Raw genomic sequence first — 15,834 nt, 5'->3', positions numbered from 1 at the left:
GGGATAATGAAGCCAATATGTATTCTGCATTTCTTTTTATTTCTTATAGGCATATGTTTCAACACTTCTGTCTTTAACATATTTTCTTCTTCATCTTTTGAATCATCCTTTGAATCAACTTCAGGTATTGATAATGTAATCACACTTTTCTCGCGTTCACCCTGTTTTATCATGACTAAGTACCGCTGTAGAATACTGGAATATCTTTTAGCTTTTCATATACATCAATGTCAGGCTGTTTCAATATATCACTCATGGCTCGGTCCAATTCACTTTGTACAGACTGTCGAGAGATACATTTGAGGAGTCCGTTGTTTGAGGAGGTTGTAATGCCACTAATTGATTTTGTGGAACCAAAAACATTTTCTGCGTGTGTTCCATCTCAATTCCTGTTGATAAGACTTGCTATGAATGGGATAGCGGCACCCAGGAGAGGGAGTAGAAACCCACCTGTTTGATTGATTGTCTTTTTTTTTTTTAAATGTTTAACTTTTTTATCAGCTATTAGTCTAATAACTTTCTTCTTCTTCTTTAACAGTTTGTACTGATTATTAGACAGTGGTATGTGGCCTCTTAGGACGTTCAAAGCTATTTCACAAAGCGCATTGATAAAGTCTGGACTAGCGTTGCTCACAATGACACCTCTCGCTCTGGGTGACGCCTTATGTAGCATGTCTAACAATGTAAAATTCCTCTCCATTCGGCTTGACATTATTACACTTTTTTTCTAGGAACATATACAACCTGCTGTGGGGATATCAGAGCTGTTCTGAGTCTTAAAATATCGGGGGTTGTGGATTTATAATCTATCAATAGATAGCCAAAGGTGTAACTAGTGGCGTCTTTAAAAGCCTCTAAAAATATTTAGAATTTCCGGGGAACATTTGCCGTGCCAGCAAGCTTATTTGATGTTGATCTCTAGCATTTTGAAAATAATCATATAGTTGGTGTTCAAACTGATTGTACGACTAGCTTTACCTTGAATAAACAGATTCTGCACTAAATATATACAACTAAGACGTCGGTGATGGACATACTGTGTGAAAACTTTTGAACTTCCAAATTATCACAGGCTTGATTCATTAAATCGTCTATAATGAGCAAATTATTCTTAGTAGTAGGCAAGAGTGCCTCGTCACAGAACGATTCCGGGAGACCTTGTACAAAATTTATATTCACCGTTTTAAGCAATTGATCGTATATTGGTTGCCAGCATGAATAGATGTATACTATGTTATCAATTTTTTGTGAAATAACAGAGGACATGTTTTCAATAATGTCTTTGACAAAATATGTTTTTCCACAATTCGAAGGACCACTGATAACGAGGCTAAAAGGGTGTTGAAGCCTACCATCAAATCCTGAAACATCCCTAGTAGCCATAAGGGACGGTTGTATAGTCTTGGAGCACACGTCGTTTGTTGTAAACAACCTGTACTTTCCTTGTCAAGGTGTCGTTTTTGAGATGGAACTGTTTTTTGTCGCTTTATTGTGAATGCTGTTGTGGTCAGACGGCTAGGATGCTGCTGGTTGGTCACAAAGGATTGAACAAGACCAATTAACGATTCATGTGTAACCACTTTGGCATTTGAGGCATTAAGGGTCACACCCTTGCATTTAACTTGTGTATTTCCTTGAGCAGTCCTATAAGCATAGCATTTAGGACCCCCGGAAACAAACTCCGTTATATAATCTTCGTTAGGAGCCCCACAGACTTGAGCGCTATTTAGTTCATCCGTTAAATCGCCAAGATAAGGCCCTAGAGGGGGATCCACTCGCCGTCTCTGCTTGTGAACAAAATGCTGTCAGTATCCACATATAAAATACGTTCCTGCAGTTTATCCAACAAATCATATAGCTCCATGCGAGCGTGGGCGGTGGTCATGGCTCCTATAAAAACATTCACATCTTTTACTCTGGATGCTTCACCATCTGTGTATCTCCACTGGACAATCGCTACTTCTGGTGAGATGAATGAGAACTGGCGAACATCAAAAGTGTCGCTGAACATGAGCTGTGTGAAGCGGGATGGTTCCGTTATGAGCTCAGCAGTAGTCATATTATTTCGCATAGCTTAAATTTTCCCCAAAGACTATTCAGAAGCAGTTTATTTGTATGCCTGACAGCTTTGTTAAAACATATCTTGGCCGGATCAAGACGAATGCCTTCATGTGCATAATAGTCATCTATGTACTTTTGTTTTTCGTCTTCCGTCTTGATATGTCCAGGGTATCCTGAAGCTTCCTGCTTACGTTTAAGAAATGTTTTAACATAGGCATTAAAAAGCTGATCAGTTTTTTCTGGGAAATGCCAAACTTCAGCAATGGAAACAATCTTGTACCCTTTTCTACGGCTTTCTGTAATTCAAACGTCACCCAAACGCCAGACAACAACCGCTCTTGATCGCTATGTGTGCAAGGTGTTGTTTGATTCATCTGAACAGCACACGCAGCACATAGGGGAACATCAGTTTACCGTTACAGTGGTAGGGCAACACAGGGTGATACAGGCCTCTGGGGGTGCTACTGTACATTTCACAATGCCAAAGTATGCGTTTATGTCATCAAAATCCTTGTGTATTATTTGGGGTGTCCTATTGGATAATCTCTTTTGGACTGAACAGTTGGGTACAAACTTGTGAAATCATAGTATCTGATCTTTTCATCATTTTCTACCTTGTGGTACAGCTTCATTGCATTTGTGCGGCCTCCAAAGAGGGATTCTCGTGGATTGAGACGCCCTGGTTTTTCATATGTTAACATGAACTCCTTAACGTCAGGGTTAGTGTCCACAGCCTGTCTCCAATCACATTCCCACATCACCACAACTTTCAGCTGATGCTTATTTTTAGAACAGCCACTCTGTTATGGAACCCGAGCGCAGCTCACCCTGTTTTTTTTTTTTGTTTTTGGCGAGAGGATTGACTTCACCTGGCGATAGCACTTATCACAGCCGTGAAAGAAGCAGCCATTAAATTCATAACACGTGTGCGTGTCTTCACAATAGCCATCTACAAAGAACTGACCGAATGACTTTTCACCTCTGTTCAGAGCATGTTGTATGTCAAGGCCCTCTCTGTCTGCAACATACTCAAGCCACTGTATTGAAACATCAGAACATGTCTTGTTTTGCCTAATGTAGGCGCTCAGTATGTCAGAGCAACAGTGTCTTTGGGAAGGAACAGCGTTTTAAATACACCCATACACGAGGAAGCCAATGTAGCGTATGCAAGCGGGTCTAGGCCTGTGCACTCGTGGAAGGCCTCTCTGTATATTTTGCATGCTTTAATCAAAACCGTTACATCGTTAACACAATAGCTGTGCATCTCTTTTCGAAAGTCAAAAGGTGTGTCATGGACCGTATCGCACCACTCCATGAACGTTTTCTTAGAGGTGTCACTCATAGCATCATAACCATATAGAGCTGGTGCAGGATACGGTCCAATATAATTCTCATTCTCTCGCTTGTTAAATTCATGGGGAAGAATCCTTTGAGAAGATCTGAGAACCCCATTGCTGCCGGAGTTTTAGACAGAGCCATAGGGATAAAACTGAACGAATCGATCCAACGCTGATTGAAAGTAGAATCGATCATCAGAAGCACCCTTGAACCGCGATAGTAATAGTTGGACAAAGTTTCTGACTCACCAGATACTCTAAAACTATATAACTGTCAAAACCTGAAGCATTGTGTGCTATAAAAGTATAGCCTTTGTATTTCTCCTGTCTGTAGTTCTGAATGAATGATGCGACGCAATTTGTTGTTTCGTAGCAGTTTTTTTTTGCCCGTCCATATCCATAACGCATACAAAATTAGCTTCATGACGACCACATTGATAACGTGTTTCAAATCGTAAAAGAGATACTTATCACTACTTTCTTTTGCGTTCTCACGGGTTGTATATAGCAAGAGTGCTTAGTAGCACCTAAAGGCTCTCTACAATGTAGGCATTTAGGTTTTTACAGCTGTGTGGATTTTTCGACACACGATATGTTGCGTGACAGGACTCGCAATATTTGTTTGTATTGCACGGTATAAGCCCGTGTTTCCCATCGGGTTTTTTATGGTTTTCAAAACACTGTTGCGATTTGCATATGCGTCTACAGTCTCTGCATTTAATGGTCTTGTCAGGTATACAAGCAGTGTAACACACATTACAATCCCAACTACAACGGTGCCCCAGAGGGTTCTGGTAGGTCTTGTAACACCCCAAAACGTAAGACGCCCCAAAAAAAGCCGTTTTATTTACGATGAGATAATAATGCTCGTCATGCAAATACAACCACGCTGTTTTCACATCGGGTTTGTCGTGCGTTTTGAAGATTGTGGGTTTTTTACATCCAGCTACATGATGGAATATCACAATTTTCATTTTCAAATGTTTCTGAAATCTGTCAACATCAGAGAACGAAACTTTATGTGTGTAGTCAAAACCCAAATCACTATGCAGCTGCTTGGCATAATTCATCTTCTCATCATGCGACAATCTGCTGTTTACATAATGTGCCAGGCAGAGAGAAAAGCAGAGATTGTCGTTACCAGCGTTATTCTTGGGATTATACAAAGCATTACCTTTTTCTGACAATATTTGATCGTAACCAATGCTTCCTAGTTTTCGACGTCCCCACCATTCCCTCCCGACATATTGCGCGCTATTGTCACAATTAATTCTAAAGAGTCTTCGGTCAGTGAATTATCGTTACTCTGCATCGCCTGTGCTACTTGCTCCAGAAATGTGTCTGTGTTATAGCCATCGCTTGAATTCAACATTGTTTGGATAGGGACATCTACGGCGGGACCCCTTAACTCAACATTTAAAACACTGTCCTGTGTTGCATTACCCAACGCCCTCTCTATTAAACCTGTTAGGGTGCTATACACCCTTTCAGGAACACTACCAATATCCGTCAAATCAATATTTCGCAAGTCAACATCTTGACGAAATTCAGCAGCATAAAAAGGGGTATCTGTCTGGATGCTATTTCAGATGTTACCTTAGAAAACCCGCCCGCACCACACTGCACACTACCCTGAGGATTTTCTGAGGGTGATGGAGGGGTCTATAAGCGCTTGTGGACGGTTGGGGACCAGTCTGCTCATCTGTACAAGATCGTTTTGAGGGCTGAACACTCGGAAAACATGATGGTCTCTTATTACTCTGATCTATGCCTGTGGGGTCTGTATTTGATGATTGTATAGAGTCTGTATTGGCCTGTGTATTGCTGGAATATACGCTTGAAGGACCATTATGTGACAACTGCGCAGGAGCAGGTCTATCTGATGTGTGTGTTTTCTCACTGTTGCTTTCACTAGGTCTAGCGCGAGGCATAGATCGGGCCCATGCTTCGAATATTTTTGCATGCATTGCACACAATCGTGCAAAATCCTGAGGATTGTTTACTGCTCTTGTGTAATCGTCCTTGCACGGCCATTCTAGTTCCTCATCAATACGAGCATCATCACACCCCTAGGGGTTCAGATTTTTTTTTTTTTGGGTGGGGATGACATTTTTTTTTTTTTTTTTTTTTTTTTTATTTTGCACAAACTATAGACTGTTTTAACACTTTTTTACTGCGGGGTCATATTCATTGTGTTTTTAAGGCATACTATCATAGGATCAAGCATTGAATTGAGAGAGCTGACATGAGAGGCAATAGCTGTGCCAAAGCCTGTGACCATATCAACCAAATGCGTGTTAGCACTGGCCTGAATGGCTAGCGCAGCTCCAAAGTCTGTGACCAAACCGGTCAATTGTGTGTTAGCTGTTTGCAAGACATCTAATTTATTCATAAGACCATTGTTTTGTTTTCGTAATTCGGCTAATTCTGATTGTATTTGTTTATAAGGGTCAGCGACTGCAGGTTGTTGAGGGGATGTGTTAACACAATACTCAAAAAACTCTGCACTCTGAAGTAATGTTAACTGCTCAGGACCTCCTAGTGCCCCACCTTGTTCAAACCGATTGTTAGTAATATAATTAGGTACTGTTTGCTTATCAAGGAATGGAACGTTAACCTCTAATACATTTACAGGAGTGGTTATGGCGGTATTAGCACTGTTACACTTTTTATCTACCACAGTTATAACAGAGGTGTGTGGTATACAGCTGACATAATCGGTGCCTTCCTCGGTGCTATAGATACAGTTAAAGAGGTATTCACCTACATTATATTCAGGGTCCTCCTGCAAAGCAGCCTGACACAGTTGGTGGGGTGTAAGCTGTGTTGCTGTTGGTCCAGTGTCTTCAGACTCTTCTCCCGTAGCTCCCCGATTTGTCTGACGTGATGTAGGGACGGGTGCTGTTAGCTCTGTGTCTTCAGACCCTTCGCCTGTAGCTTCACGATTTGTTTGGCGTGATGTAGGGGCTGTCGCTGTTAGTCCGGTGTCTTCGGATACTTCGCCTACTTCTATGGCATGGATTGTCTAGAGGTATAACAAAATATTTTTGGTTAAATAAAGACACACACAAGCACACACACACACACACACACACAAGCACACACAAGCACACACACACACACACAAGCACACACACCTCATCAGATGTCTTTTGTTCCCTCTCAATGGTGACACTTGGTGGCTGGTAGGGCGTTGGTGTACTAGACGACGACCAATGCAAGGACTCTTCAGGTGCCTTTTGTAAAGGGGAATCCTTTTGTTCCCTCTCAATGGAGACACTTGGTGGCTGGTAGGGCGTTGGTGTACTAGACGACGACCGATGCAAGGACTCCAAGTCTTTGCGTGCCGTTAGCTGCTAAAACAAAGGAAAAAGCCTTTTTAACAATATATACATTTTATTTAAAAATCTTTTATAACACAATGTAAATATATTCTGCTAGCTACAAATGCGTTTCTCACCTCTGCAGTGGTGTTAGGAACACCCGATACAGTGTCTGGGTAAGGCGTGTCTGGAACAAAGGAAGGGCTTCTTCTTTTGGGCGGGAGACCGGTCGTGTATGGCTTCACAGGCTGGAATTAGCATTAGATTAGATTTTTTTTTTTTTTTTTAAATACAACACGCTATTTTACTGCTTTCCTTTTAAACTCACCTCAATAGATCTCTTCCTAGATCTCTTCTTAGGCTTGTGTGGACATACGTATCTGCTCCATGGGGGTGACTGTGTGAAATCGTCCTCAGGCGTCAAATACAATGTAACTAAGTCTTCCGTCGCCTTTAGTTGCTAAAACAAAGGAAAAAGCCTTTTAAAAATATATACATTTTATTTAAAAAGCTTTTACAACACTATGTAAATATATTCTGTTAGCTACAAAAGGTTTTCTCACCTCAGCTGCTGTGTTACTATCATAAGATACAGTGGTCGGGTAAGACGAGACCGAACAAAGGAAGGGGTGCTACTTTTGGGCGGGAGACCGGTCGTGTATGGCTTCACAGGCTGGAATTAGCATTAGATTAGAAAAAATCTTTTTTTTTTTTTTTTTTTTTTTTAAATACAACACGCTATTTTACTGCTTTCCTTTTAAACTCACCTCAATAAATTGCTTCTTAGGCTTACGATGGCGAACGTTAGGGCGAGCAGCTTTCACAGAGAGGGGCATCAAGCACATGGTCTTTCAACAGGATTGATTTCAGCCACATGGGAGAGCGAGTAGCCCTCGCCCTTATGGATCCTTTGTTCAGGGGCTGATTGTCTAGACAAAGAAAAATATATATATATATATATATATTAGATGGCTACAAACACAGTGATAAATTAAACAGTAATAAATATTACATACTGAAAGAGATAAATAAACCGTAAATACCTGTTTGCTGTGTTCTTATTCCTTATTAGAGTGGCCTTTGGTTTAATGTTCTGGCGTGTTGGGGTCTGTAGGAATGGGCTACACGGAGCTTTTAAAAAAACAAAAACAAAATGAATGAAAACACAGTACTAAATCAATTAATGCTGTAGTGTATAATATATTTATAAGTTTTTACCTTGTGGTTTAATAGTTTCGTCAACTAACACAGCCACGTTATCCCAGCTCTTTGCACGATCACCTAATGATGCAAACTACATTATAACACACAAAAAAAAAAACGTTTTTAAGTCACAAATGTCTGAATGAATTAAATACCTTACAATAAGCTTCTTTTTTTTTTTTAAATATACTCACCAAATGCAGCCATTGCTGTAGAACCGAATCCTCTTTCTTCAGAGGACTTTGTTGAGAAAACGAGGGAAAGTTTTAGCTAGCCACGTAGCTACAAAATGCAGGTAAAAAAGTGAGCAGACCCCGTCTTGAAACAAGGGGTTTTAAACACCACAAACCAAACCCCTTTATGACGATTTAACACTCACAACAAAAGACCCCACATTTACAAGCTAGCTACTGGTCTAACACAACTTTTCTTTTTTTTTTTTAACACTAGCGTCATGTGGTACAACCCACCAGCATTACGAACACACGATCAAAGTTTTAGCTAATTCATGAATGACTGAATGAATTAAATAGCTTTGAACATTCTTAAACACAAGCTTTACTTACCACTTGTAGGTAGCGATGAAAAAAGAATTAAAAAGTGAAACACCAGAGGGCTTTTTGATGTGGAAAAAAACGTGGAAACAAGCTAGTTACCAGACTAGCTAAAAAAACATCTAAAAGAGCTAAATAGCAGTAAACAAAAGGCTAAAGAGGGCACTGCTGAGAAACGATCCCTAGTTGTTTTTCACCAAAACATAAGACAAACTCCAGATGACCTTTTGTTGCGGAAAAACGCAACGTGGTAAAAAGGGTGCTACACGCACTATGAATGTCCTCCGTCGTGTATAGCTACGTCTGTGAGAATCCGCCTCCGCTCAAGTGCACCAGACCCCTGTAGTGGTGAAGCGGCCGCCCACACTACATACGTCACCACGTTCGCGAGATGCGCTCCCATATTCGGCCGCTAGATGGCGATCGCGGTGTGACGACGTTCGACCGCGACGTCATTACGTTCGCGGTATGCGCGCCGCAAACCGGCGATTAGATGCACTACCATATTCGGTCACTAGATGGCGCCCGCGAGTACCAGCAACGATTAGATGCAGTACCACATTCGGCCACTAGATGGCGACCGCGAGTACCAACGGGCACCCGCGACGTTACATGCACGCTCATATGACCAGATTACAGGGTGGGTTTGCGCGTGCGTGTGATGACGTCACACATGCACGCGCGAACCCACCACCTTTATACTACTTATGCCACTTAGCACATCCAGTGCTAAGTGGCAGTGTGAATTACACTGCAGCAATGAGTGACATTATGATTCAAGTCACAAAGTCATAAAACCCAAACTGATACTCACATACTGTACTCAGTGAGAGTTCCCAGGGTTGTCTTAGGTGGAAAAAATGGTGGAGAAACAACAGATGCGAAATCTGTAAATGACACAATTTTACATAATGCACTATTTTACATTTTCCACACAGTTTAACAAAAGCAGCAACCTACGGTGCTGAAAAATGTGGGTAGCTGTTTGCTCTGCCAAGCAAAGCCCAATTTTGTGTTGTAAAATGTATGTTTAGTAGGGACTCAAATATTCGACTATACGGATATTTGTTCGTTGGGTAGGTATTCGATTTTCAATTTTAGGATTTGAATATTCGTTTATTTTAGTTTATTTGTCGAGATTAAGCCTCAACCTAAATGTCCGCTAGCCACAGGCTAATTTATGCAGTGCTGTGTTGTCCATTTCAGCCAACAATAGGGTTGGGTACCAAAACCCGGTTCCACTATGGTACGTAACCGGTAGGAATCTGACCAGATTAAAAACACAAATTTCAGTTCCACTTAATGTGTCGACTGAAATATTTTGTCACTCCGAAACGGACGTATTGTAGTTGTGCGTTAGGTGACTTAGGTTTACTTATTATATATTTAAGTACTTTAAAACATTAATATATTGTTAAATTTAAATAATTTTCAATTTAAAAAAACTCTATAAAAGAGCCTCTCTTTGATGTCATTTTTCAGTTTTTCAAGAATCGGTTCAGGAATTGGAATCATTTTAAAAGTACCGGTTCGGCATCAGAATCGTAAAAATCCAAACGATACCAAACCCTAGCCAACAACAGAGAAACGCTGAAGCGAGCAGTCTGATGTGTGTAGAGGTCTGTATGGTTATACTCCAGCAGCCTAGCGTTTTCAGACGATTTGATAAAAAGGTAAATATAGTCCGGCTCTAGTGACATACTGTTTCATGACTGACATTCAACTTTTGGTGAAACGCAACCCAACGTCACCCTGCGGTGGACAATCACGTAACCAGCGATCTGCTTTGACACGTTTTGAGGCGGTGTGCAACATGGCATCATGACTTTGCGTAAATATACACGCCACTTTCATAAAGCCAAATGGCGTGTTATTGTACGCATTTTCAGCTATCCACGTGTATGCCTACGCTGTATACAGCTGATGTAAACATACCCACCACGTGGCCTCGCCATGTTGCGTGTTATCGCAAGAACGCAACGTACTATCGCGAGAACGTCACACGCCTGTTAAAAAAAATAAAATAAAATGGTTGGGTTTAGTTCCCCAAGAACACAGGGAAAGGCTTTAGTAACAAAACAGTGACAAAAACACGGAAAATAACGACAAAAACACGCTTAGGAAAACAATAAATGGTTGGGTTTAGGAAAGAAACATTGGGTAAGGCTTATTAAAAAAATTTAAAAAAAACGGCTGAAAAAATCACCACATGCGGGACGCAAACCCGGCTCTCCTGGGTGAAAGTCCTGTGTTTTACCCATCCGCCACCCCAACATACTGCTTTACTCAATCCCCCGTTCCTTTATACTACTCGCTACGGCGGAAATTGACTTGCAATGTTGGTCACTGGCGGCCGATTTGCGTTTATATACACGCAAAAACGGAATACAAATTGGCATGTCATACATACGCCAATTCATGAGATCAGTCTGCGGTGTGACAGTCCCGTACAGTGAACAGGAAACATCACTGCCTCTATTGCTGCCACAAGAAACTTTTAAAACACTATGAGGGTAAATTTGTAAAATAGTTTCCTGCAACAGCAAAGCACAGTCGCTCCGTCTCTTTTCTTTCTCTCTTTTTCCATGAAATGAAGCTGCCGTCAAGTGCGGCCAGAAATGTTGAGATCTATAAATGATCTGACAAAAAACAAATAATTATGAAAAATAAAAAAAGTCTACTTTTGCTACATTGGTGGGTTAAATAACACAACAGGACATCACACAAATGGGCCACTTTAGTGACACCGGTACCACCTGCTCTTCCTCGCTCTCACTTCTCTCCAAGAGCGAGTTGACACCCACACAGCCCCGCTTATTCTCATTCACTCACATTGCTATCTTGTCATCACTCATTTCCTTTGCTCCAGCTGAATTTCTGCGACTGGTTTTGGTTGACAAACAGCAGGAGTGCCGTTTGAAAACACTTCACATTTAAAAGGGAAAAATGAACAAGAAAAAGCAAGGGACACAAGCAAGCTACAATCATTCCGCTGTTCTCTGCTACTAGCCATGACAAGACTAGTCTTATTTGTCATGTTACAGCCTTGTTATATTTATCTTTCAATAAAAATAATTTAAAAAAAAACATTTATGCTCTCAATGTTTCAATTTTTCCCCACATGGTATAGAACATGTTATCTATTATCAACATTTTTCAAGGTATTGTATTAAAAAGGTGTTTAATGTCATGTTTGTCTTCAAAAGGAAGACTTTCAAATGTGTGCCATCTACTTTCATTGCCAAAGACTTTGGGCATGCGTTTGTTTCCCTTCCACTGCATGAAAAGTGGGATTTTCGTCAGTATTCGGCACTGTAGATTGTCGTGGAACTTCAGGTTTACGACTGCACACGGCAATTGACAGGCAACACCGAAAACGGCCGTAAATTGTCAAAAATTGACGTGGGCCTTGCTTGGCAGTTGTCCCCCCCTGACCCCCCCTCCCTCTAATTCTAAGGGAGGCTTTAACATGTAAATGAAAATGCTGTGAGCTATACAAATGCAAATCATGGTAGCAGCAGAGGGAGTTTTAACCCAGGTGACATTTTTCTAAAAAGGTATTAACTTAATTTTTTTTTCTCTTAAAATAGATTAGACTCAGTATAGCCTAATTGTAGACTCTTCAATTTTAGCTTGAATTGATTTATTTAATGAAAGTATGCTAGATTAATTACTTAGTATGTCATTAGCAATGACCAATGTTATGTAAAAAAGATACACAAAATAATTTATTTCAACAATTAGTTTTACAGGCTTTGCCACAAAGGTAAAATGTGCATTCCATGATTCATTCACAGTCTCCTCGAGCTCAACCACTGAGCATAGTGACATGACTACAGTGGCCTTTCTTTGGTCTTGCTCATCCAACATTGTCTGGTGGAATGGAGACAGAGGCTCCACTGTACAGTTTTCTAAGAGAAGTCTTTCTGCTGACACCAAAACACTGTGCTTCACATAAAGCATATCAGGTTTGTCATTGCATGACAAGGTCCCAACCATTTATCTTCTTAAAATACTGGCAAATTCAGCACCATATTCACATGTCCATGGCATATAAAGCTGTTGGCTCTGCTGAAATGGCCTCGTAATCCAGACTTCAATTGTCCTATTATTAAACTTCCCCAGTAATCCATTATAACTCACTGTAATTCACCTCCACACCAGTATGTGCGCTGTTCGCGCCCTGCTGGTTAATCTGCTCCACGGTCTCTCGCTATCATACTGCCCCACCCCCTACCAAATATGCGCTCACAGAAAAGAAGAAGTCAACGTAAGTATATGATTATTAATGAAACGGCGAGCTAGTCTGTACTGTTTATTAACTCTTGATAGTACAGTGGCTGTCTTTGGATGTTAAACAGGCTACTTAGACTTGGCAGTAATGTTTTAAACCCCACCAAGTTTAAACGCGAGCAGCACAGAGCTGTGGCTGCTTTCAGCGCCATTCATTACAGAGCCAAGCTGGTGATGTTTTATAAAAGTATATTTTTTTTATCTCGTAATTTTCAGAAAGCAGTCCGCCGTCTTCACAACTCTGATATAAACTGTAGCAGGCGGTACGAACCGGAGCAAGGGTAAGATTTAAAGAATATGCTTTCATTTAATGAATTTCATTAATTCTTCTGTATAAGGACATAGATACGTTAATAGATACCGATCTTAACCATAGTTTTTTTATTTTATTTTTTTTAACAGACTAACCTCGCCTCATAAGGCCGTGACCTATATTTGCTCGGAGCTGTCTGCTAGTCCAGATTTAGTACATGACAAGAGTTGAGCTCGGAGTTGGTCGAGAAGAAAAGAGGTTAAGATTAGATCTGTTTGGTCAATGTGAATATTTTTTCAGGTGCATTCATAGGTGTGTTGTGGCCATAAATAAATATCACGCAGTACTGATTGTCTTTATTGATTGATTTTACAGCTGCTGGAAGCGAGACAGAGTGTGCTGGCTGCGGGTGAGGTGGGCATTTGGAAGTGCGCCACATAGACATCCAGGACAACGCACCCCAGACGTCTGCAAAATGGACCGAATGCTGCCGGTTACCAACAGCTCCGAGGCTGCCGTGGGTTAGGGGTGGACGGTGCTGCTTCTCGTGAGCGTGGGATATTTATTGTGTGTGCTGTATGTCTCCGATGCTTTGTACATAGTTTTTTTTTCTGATTGCGTTTGTGTTTTGTGTCAATAAAGCTCTATCGTTGAATAAACAGCACGTTCCAGGCAAATCATTATATATATATATATAATGATATATATATATATATATATATATATAAATAATTTTATTATAATAATAATAATAATAATAATAATGGCCCAGGTTGACCAATAGCCTAACCCGTGACAGACCTGTCAACCAATCACGAGAGATTTTTTCTTGTTTAAAAGTAGTGGTTTCATCCAATATTGAGTGAGGAAATTCCAGCCAGGCGCCTATTCATATTCTTTACAATTAGGAGTTACTTATATTTATACAGGATAGATAGATACATCCATTAACACCTCCGCGGGGGCTCTCCACATACGTCATGGTTCGTTTCCGACAATATGTGGCACAGACGAACGTGACGTTCGCAGCCTGTAAATTGTCGATAACTGCCGAAAATTAGGGGAATTTCCGGGCGTTTACAGGCATTTACGGGGACGGAAATCCCACTTTTCATGCAGTGTTCACTAGGGGGACTTGACATTGCGAGTGTTGGGCTATCCCTAAATAACAGGCTATCCGACAGCAGCCCCTCGAGCCGAGCGCACTTGACGACTCTGTTGGAAGAAATTGATTTTCTTCCACTATAACTCCCCAAACCAATTGTAATTTATTATAAACACACAGGTCTGTTTATCTTATCTTCATCTTAGTCTTGATAAAACGAACACTCACCCACCACGGGTTGACGTGCTGCACCTTCGTAATCCCCAGCTCCGTTTTAGCAGACGCCATGTTCTTCGAGCTTCGCGTTCAAAACAATTAACGTTTAAGCTAGCAATTTAGGCACTTAACACCGAACATTTCGCACTCTATAGCCTAATGTTCACGTGTACAAAATATATCCGGTAATTCCAAACTCTTGCTGCATCCTCCTTCATAGTTTAACCTATCGTTATCGTATTTTTTAACTTTGCATTAGTTTGCGTCATCTTCATACCACCACCGCTGCGCGTGCCAAATAAACCAGGGAAGAACCAATGGAATTGGGGGTCTCCCCTGTGGTGCGACGTCAGGTGCATGGGTGAATGTGGGACTGTACCATTCTGGGACTGTGGGAGGGGCTGCTCATTTTAGACATCTAATGTACCATCACAGCTACTTAGCCAGACAAAGCTATTGTGCATACTTTTCTGTTTTTTAATTAAGATTATTTTTGGGGGCTTTTTCCGCCTTTATTTGATAGGACAGCTAGCTGAGAAATGGGGAAGACATGCAGGAAATCGTCACAGGTCGGACTCGAACCCCGGACCTCTGTTATTTTGTTATGCATCCGCTGGCAATGCCATGCTATCAGTCAATCCTGTCAAAGTCAATCTTGTCAATTTGATCACTCAACTTGAACCAATTCATATTTTAAGTGAAGTTGGAAAGAGAAAGAATGAAATGAATGAAAATTTTTTTTACGACTGAACTGAACTATGCTAGCCAGGGAAAGACGTCTAGTGAGATATAGCTCTTAGCAAATTTCAGGCGGGCAAGCAGCCCACAGCTAGCTCTGACATACCCAGCCCCTCCCTCAGGAATCTGAGGCAGAGAAAAGGCCTAAAGGGTTGTGAAAGCTATGCTCTCCAGTAAGCAAAAATATGTTTAGCATTTAGGGTAAAGGTCTCTGTTTCTAGAGTTAGTCCCTCTTTTTCTCTCTATCTCTGTCTATGCTCGCTGTCCTTGCCTCTAATACTTGGGCGTGAACATAAATATGTGTGATATGTTCCTGCTCACGTTGCACCTAGAGGCATATTTCCGTGCCCTCTTGGCATCTTATTGTCTTTCCCGTCCCTCCCTGCTGGCCCTCCTCCGTCTCACGTCTCCTCTAATAGGAATGGATGATAGCTGCATTCTCTTCCCTCCTCCACATGACTTCCCACAACTGCCCCTGCACCCTGAAGCTCACCATCCCATCTCTCTGTGGATACTTCCCCCTGAGTTCACAGGCTGCCTATTTGACGCAGTACAGTCAGTGGAGCATATGAATAAGGATGGGATGCTTTGGTAGCGATAGGCCAACCGAGGAGGTAGGCAGGCAGACAGAGCGGAAAGGAAAGCCTTAACCCACGTGTGGGATTCATCTGGGTATTAGGATTACCATGGGACCTTTCTCTTCACTAACCTGTAAGGCTGGGATTTTATAGCAGAGCTAAAAATCTAACAG

The 15,834-nt window shown here is 41.3% G+C and overlaps 2 protein-coding genes across 3 annotated transcripts in view; both read right to left on the bottom strand.

Annotated features, from left to right (window-relative positions):
* The window catches only part of nrxn2b (neurexin 2b), a 760,536-nt gene extending 745,871 nt beyond the window's left edge, over positions 1-14,665 (bottom strand). For both annotated transcript variants that reach the window (XM_028564156.1, XM_028564158.1), the window contains exon 1: positions 14,358-14,665. The gene's annotated coding sequence lies outside the window, so the exon portion shown is untranslated. The remainder of the gene's footprint in view (positions 1-14,357) is intronic.
* On the bottom strand, positions 5,541-14,417 carry LOC114545450 (uncharacterized). Its single transcript, XM_028563717.1, has 6 exons — positions 14,358-14,417; positions 7,285-7,353; positions 7,050-7,181; positions 6,859-6,969; positions 6,536-6,754; positions 5,541-6,423 (listed from the first exon to the last, which is right to left on the bottom strand). Exons 1-6 carry the CDS (start codon positions 14,415-14,417, stop codon positions 5,569-5,571), a joined length of 1,446 nt encoding a protein of 481 aa, XP_028419518.1. The 3' UTR covers positions 5,541-5,568.
* Positions 14,666-15,834: the final 1,169 nt, after the last annotated feature.

Source organism: Perca flavescens, chromosome 19 (assembly GCF_004354835.1).
Source record: "Perca flavescens isolate YP-PL-M2 chromosome 19, PFLA_1.0, whole genome shotgun sequence".
NCBI lineage: Eukaryota > Metazoa > Chordata > Actinopteri > Perciformes > Percidae > Perca > Perca flavescens.
The sequence above is the reverse complement of the archived record's forward strand: the minus strand, read 5'-3'. Positions and strand labels throughout refer to the sequence as shown.

What these genes read in the sequence shown, in the direction of transcription:
- LOC114545450 (XM_028563717.1), bottom strand. Translation starts at nt 14,417, where the DNA reads ATGGCGTCTGCTAAAACGGAGCTGGGGATTACGAAGGTGCAGCACGTC. An exon ending in AGCACGTCAACCCGTGGTGG is followed by an intron (nt 7,354 to 14,357) that starts GTGAGTGTTCGT and finishes GCCCAAAAGTAG; the next exon opens with CACCCCTTCCTTTGTTCGGT. An exon ending in ATAGTAACACAGCAGCTGAG is followed by an intron (nt 7,182 to 7,284) that starts GTGAGAAAACCT and finishes CCTTTGTTTTAG; the next exon opens with CAACTAAAGGCGACGGAAGA.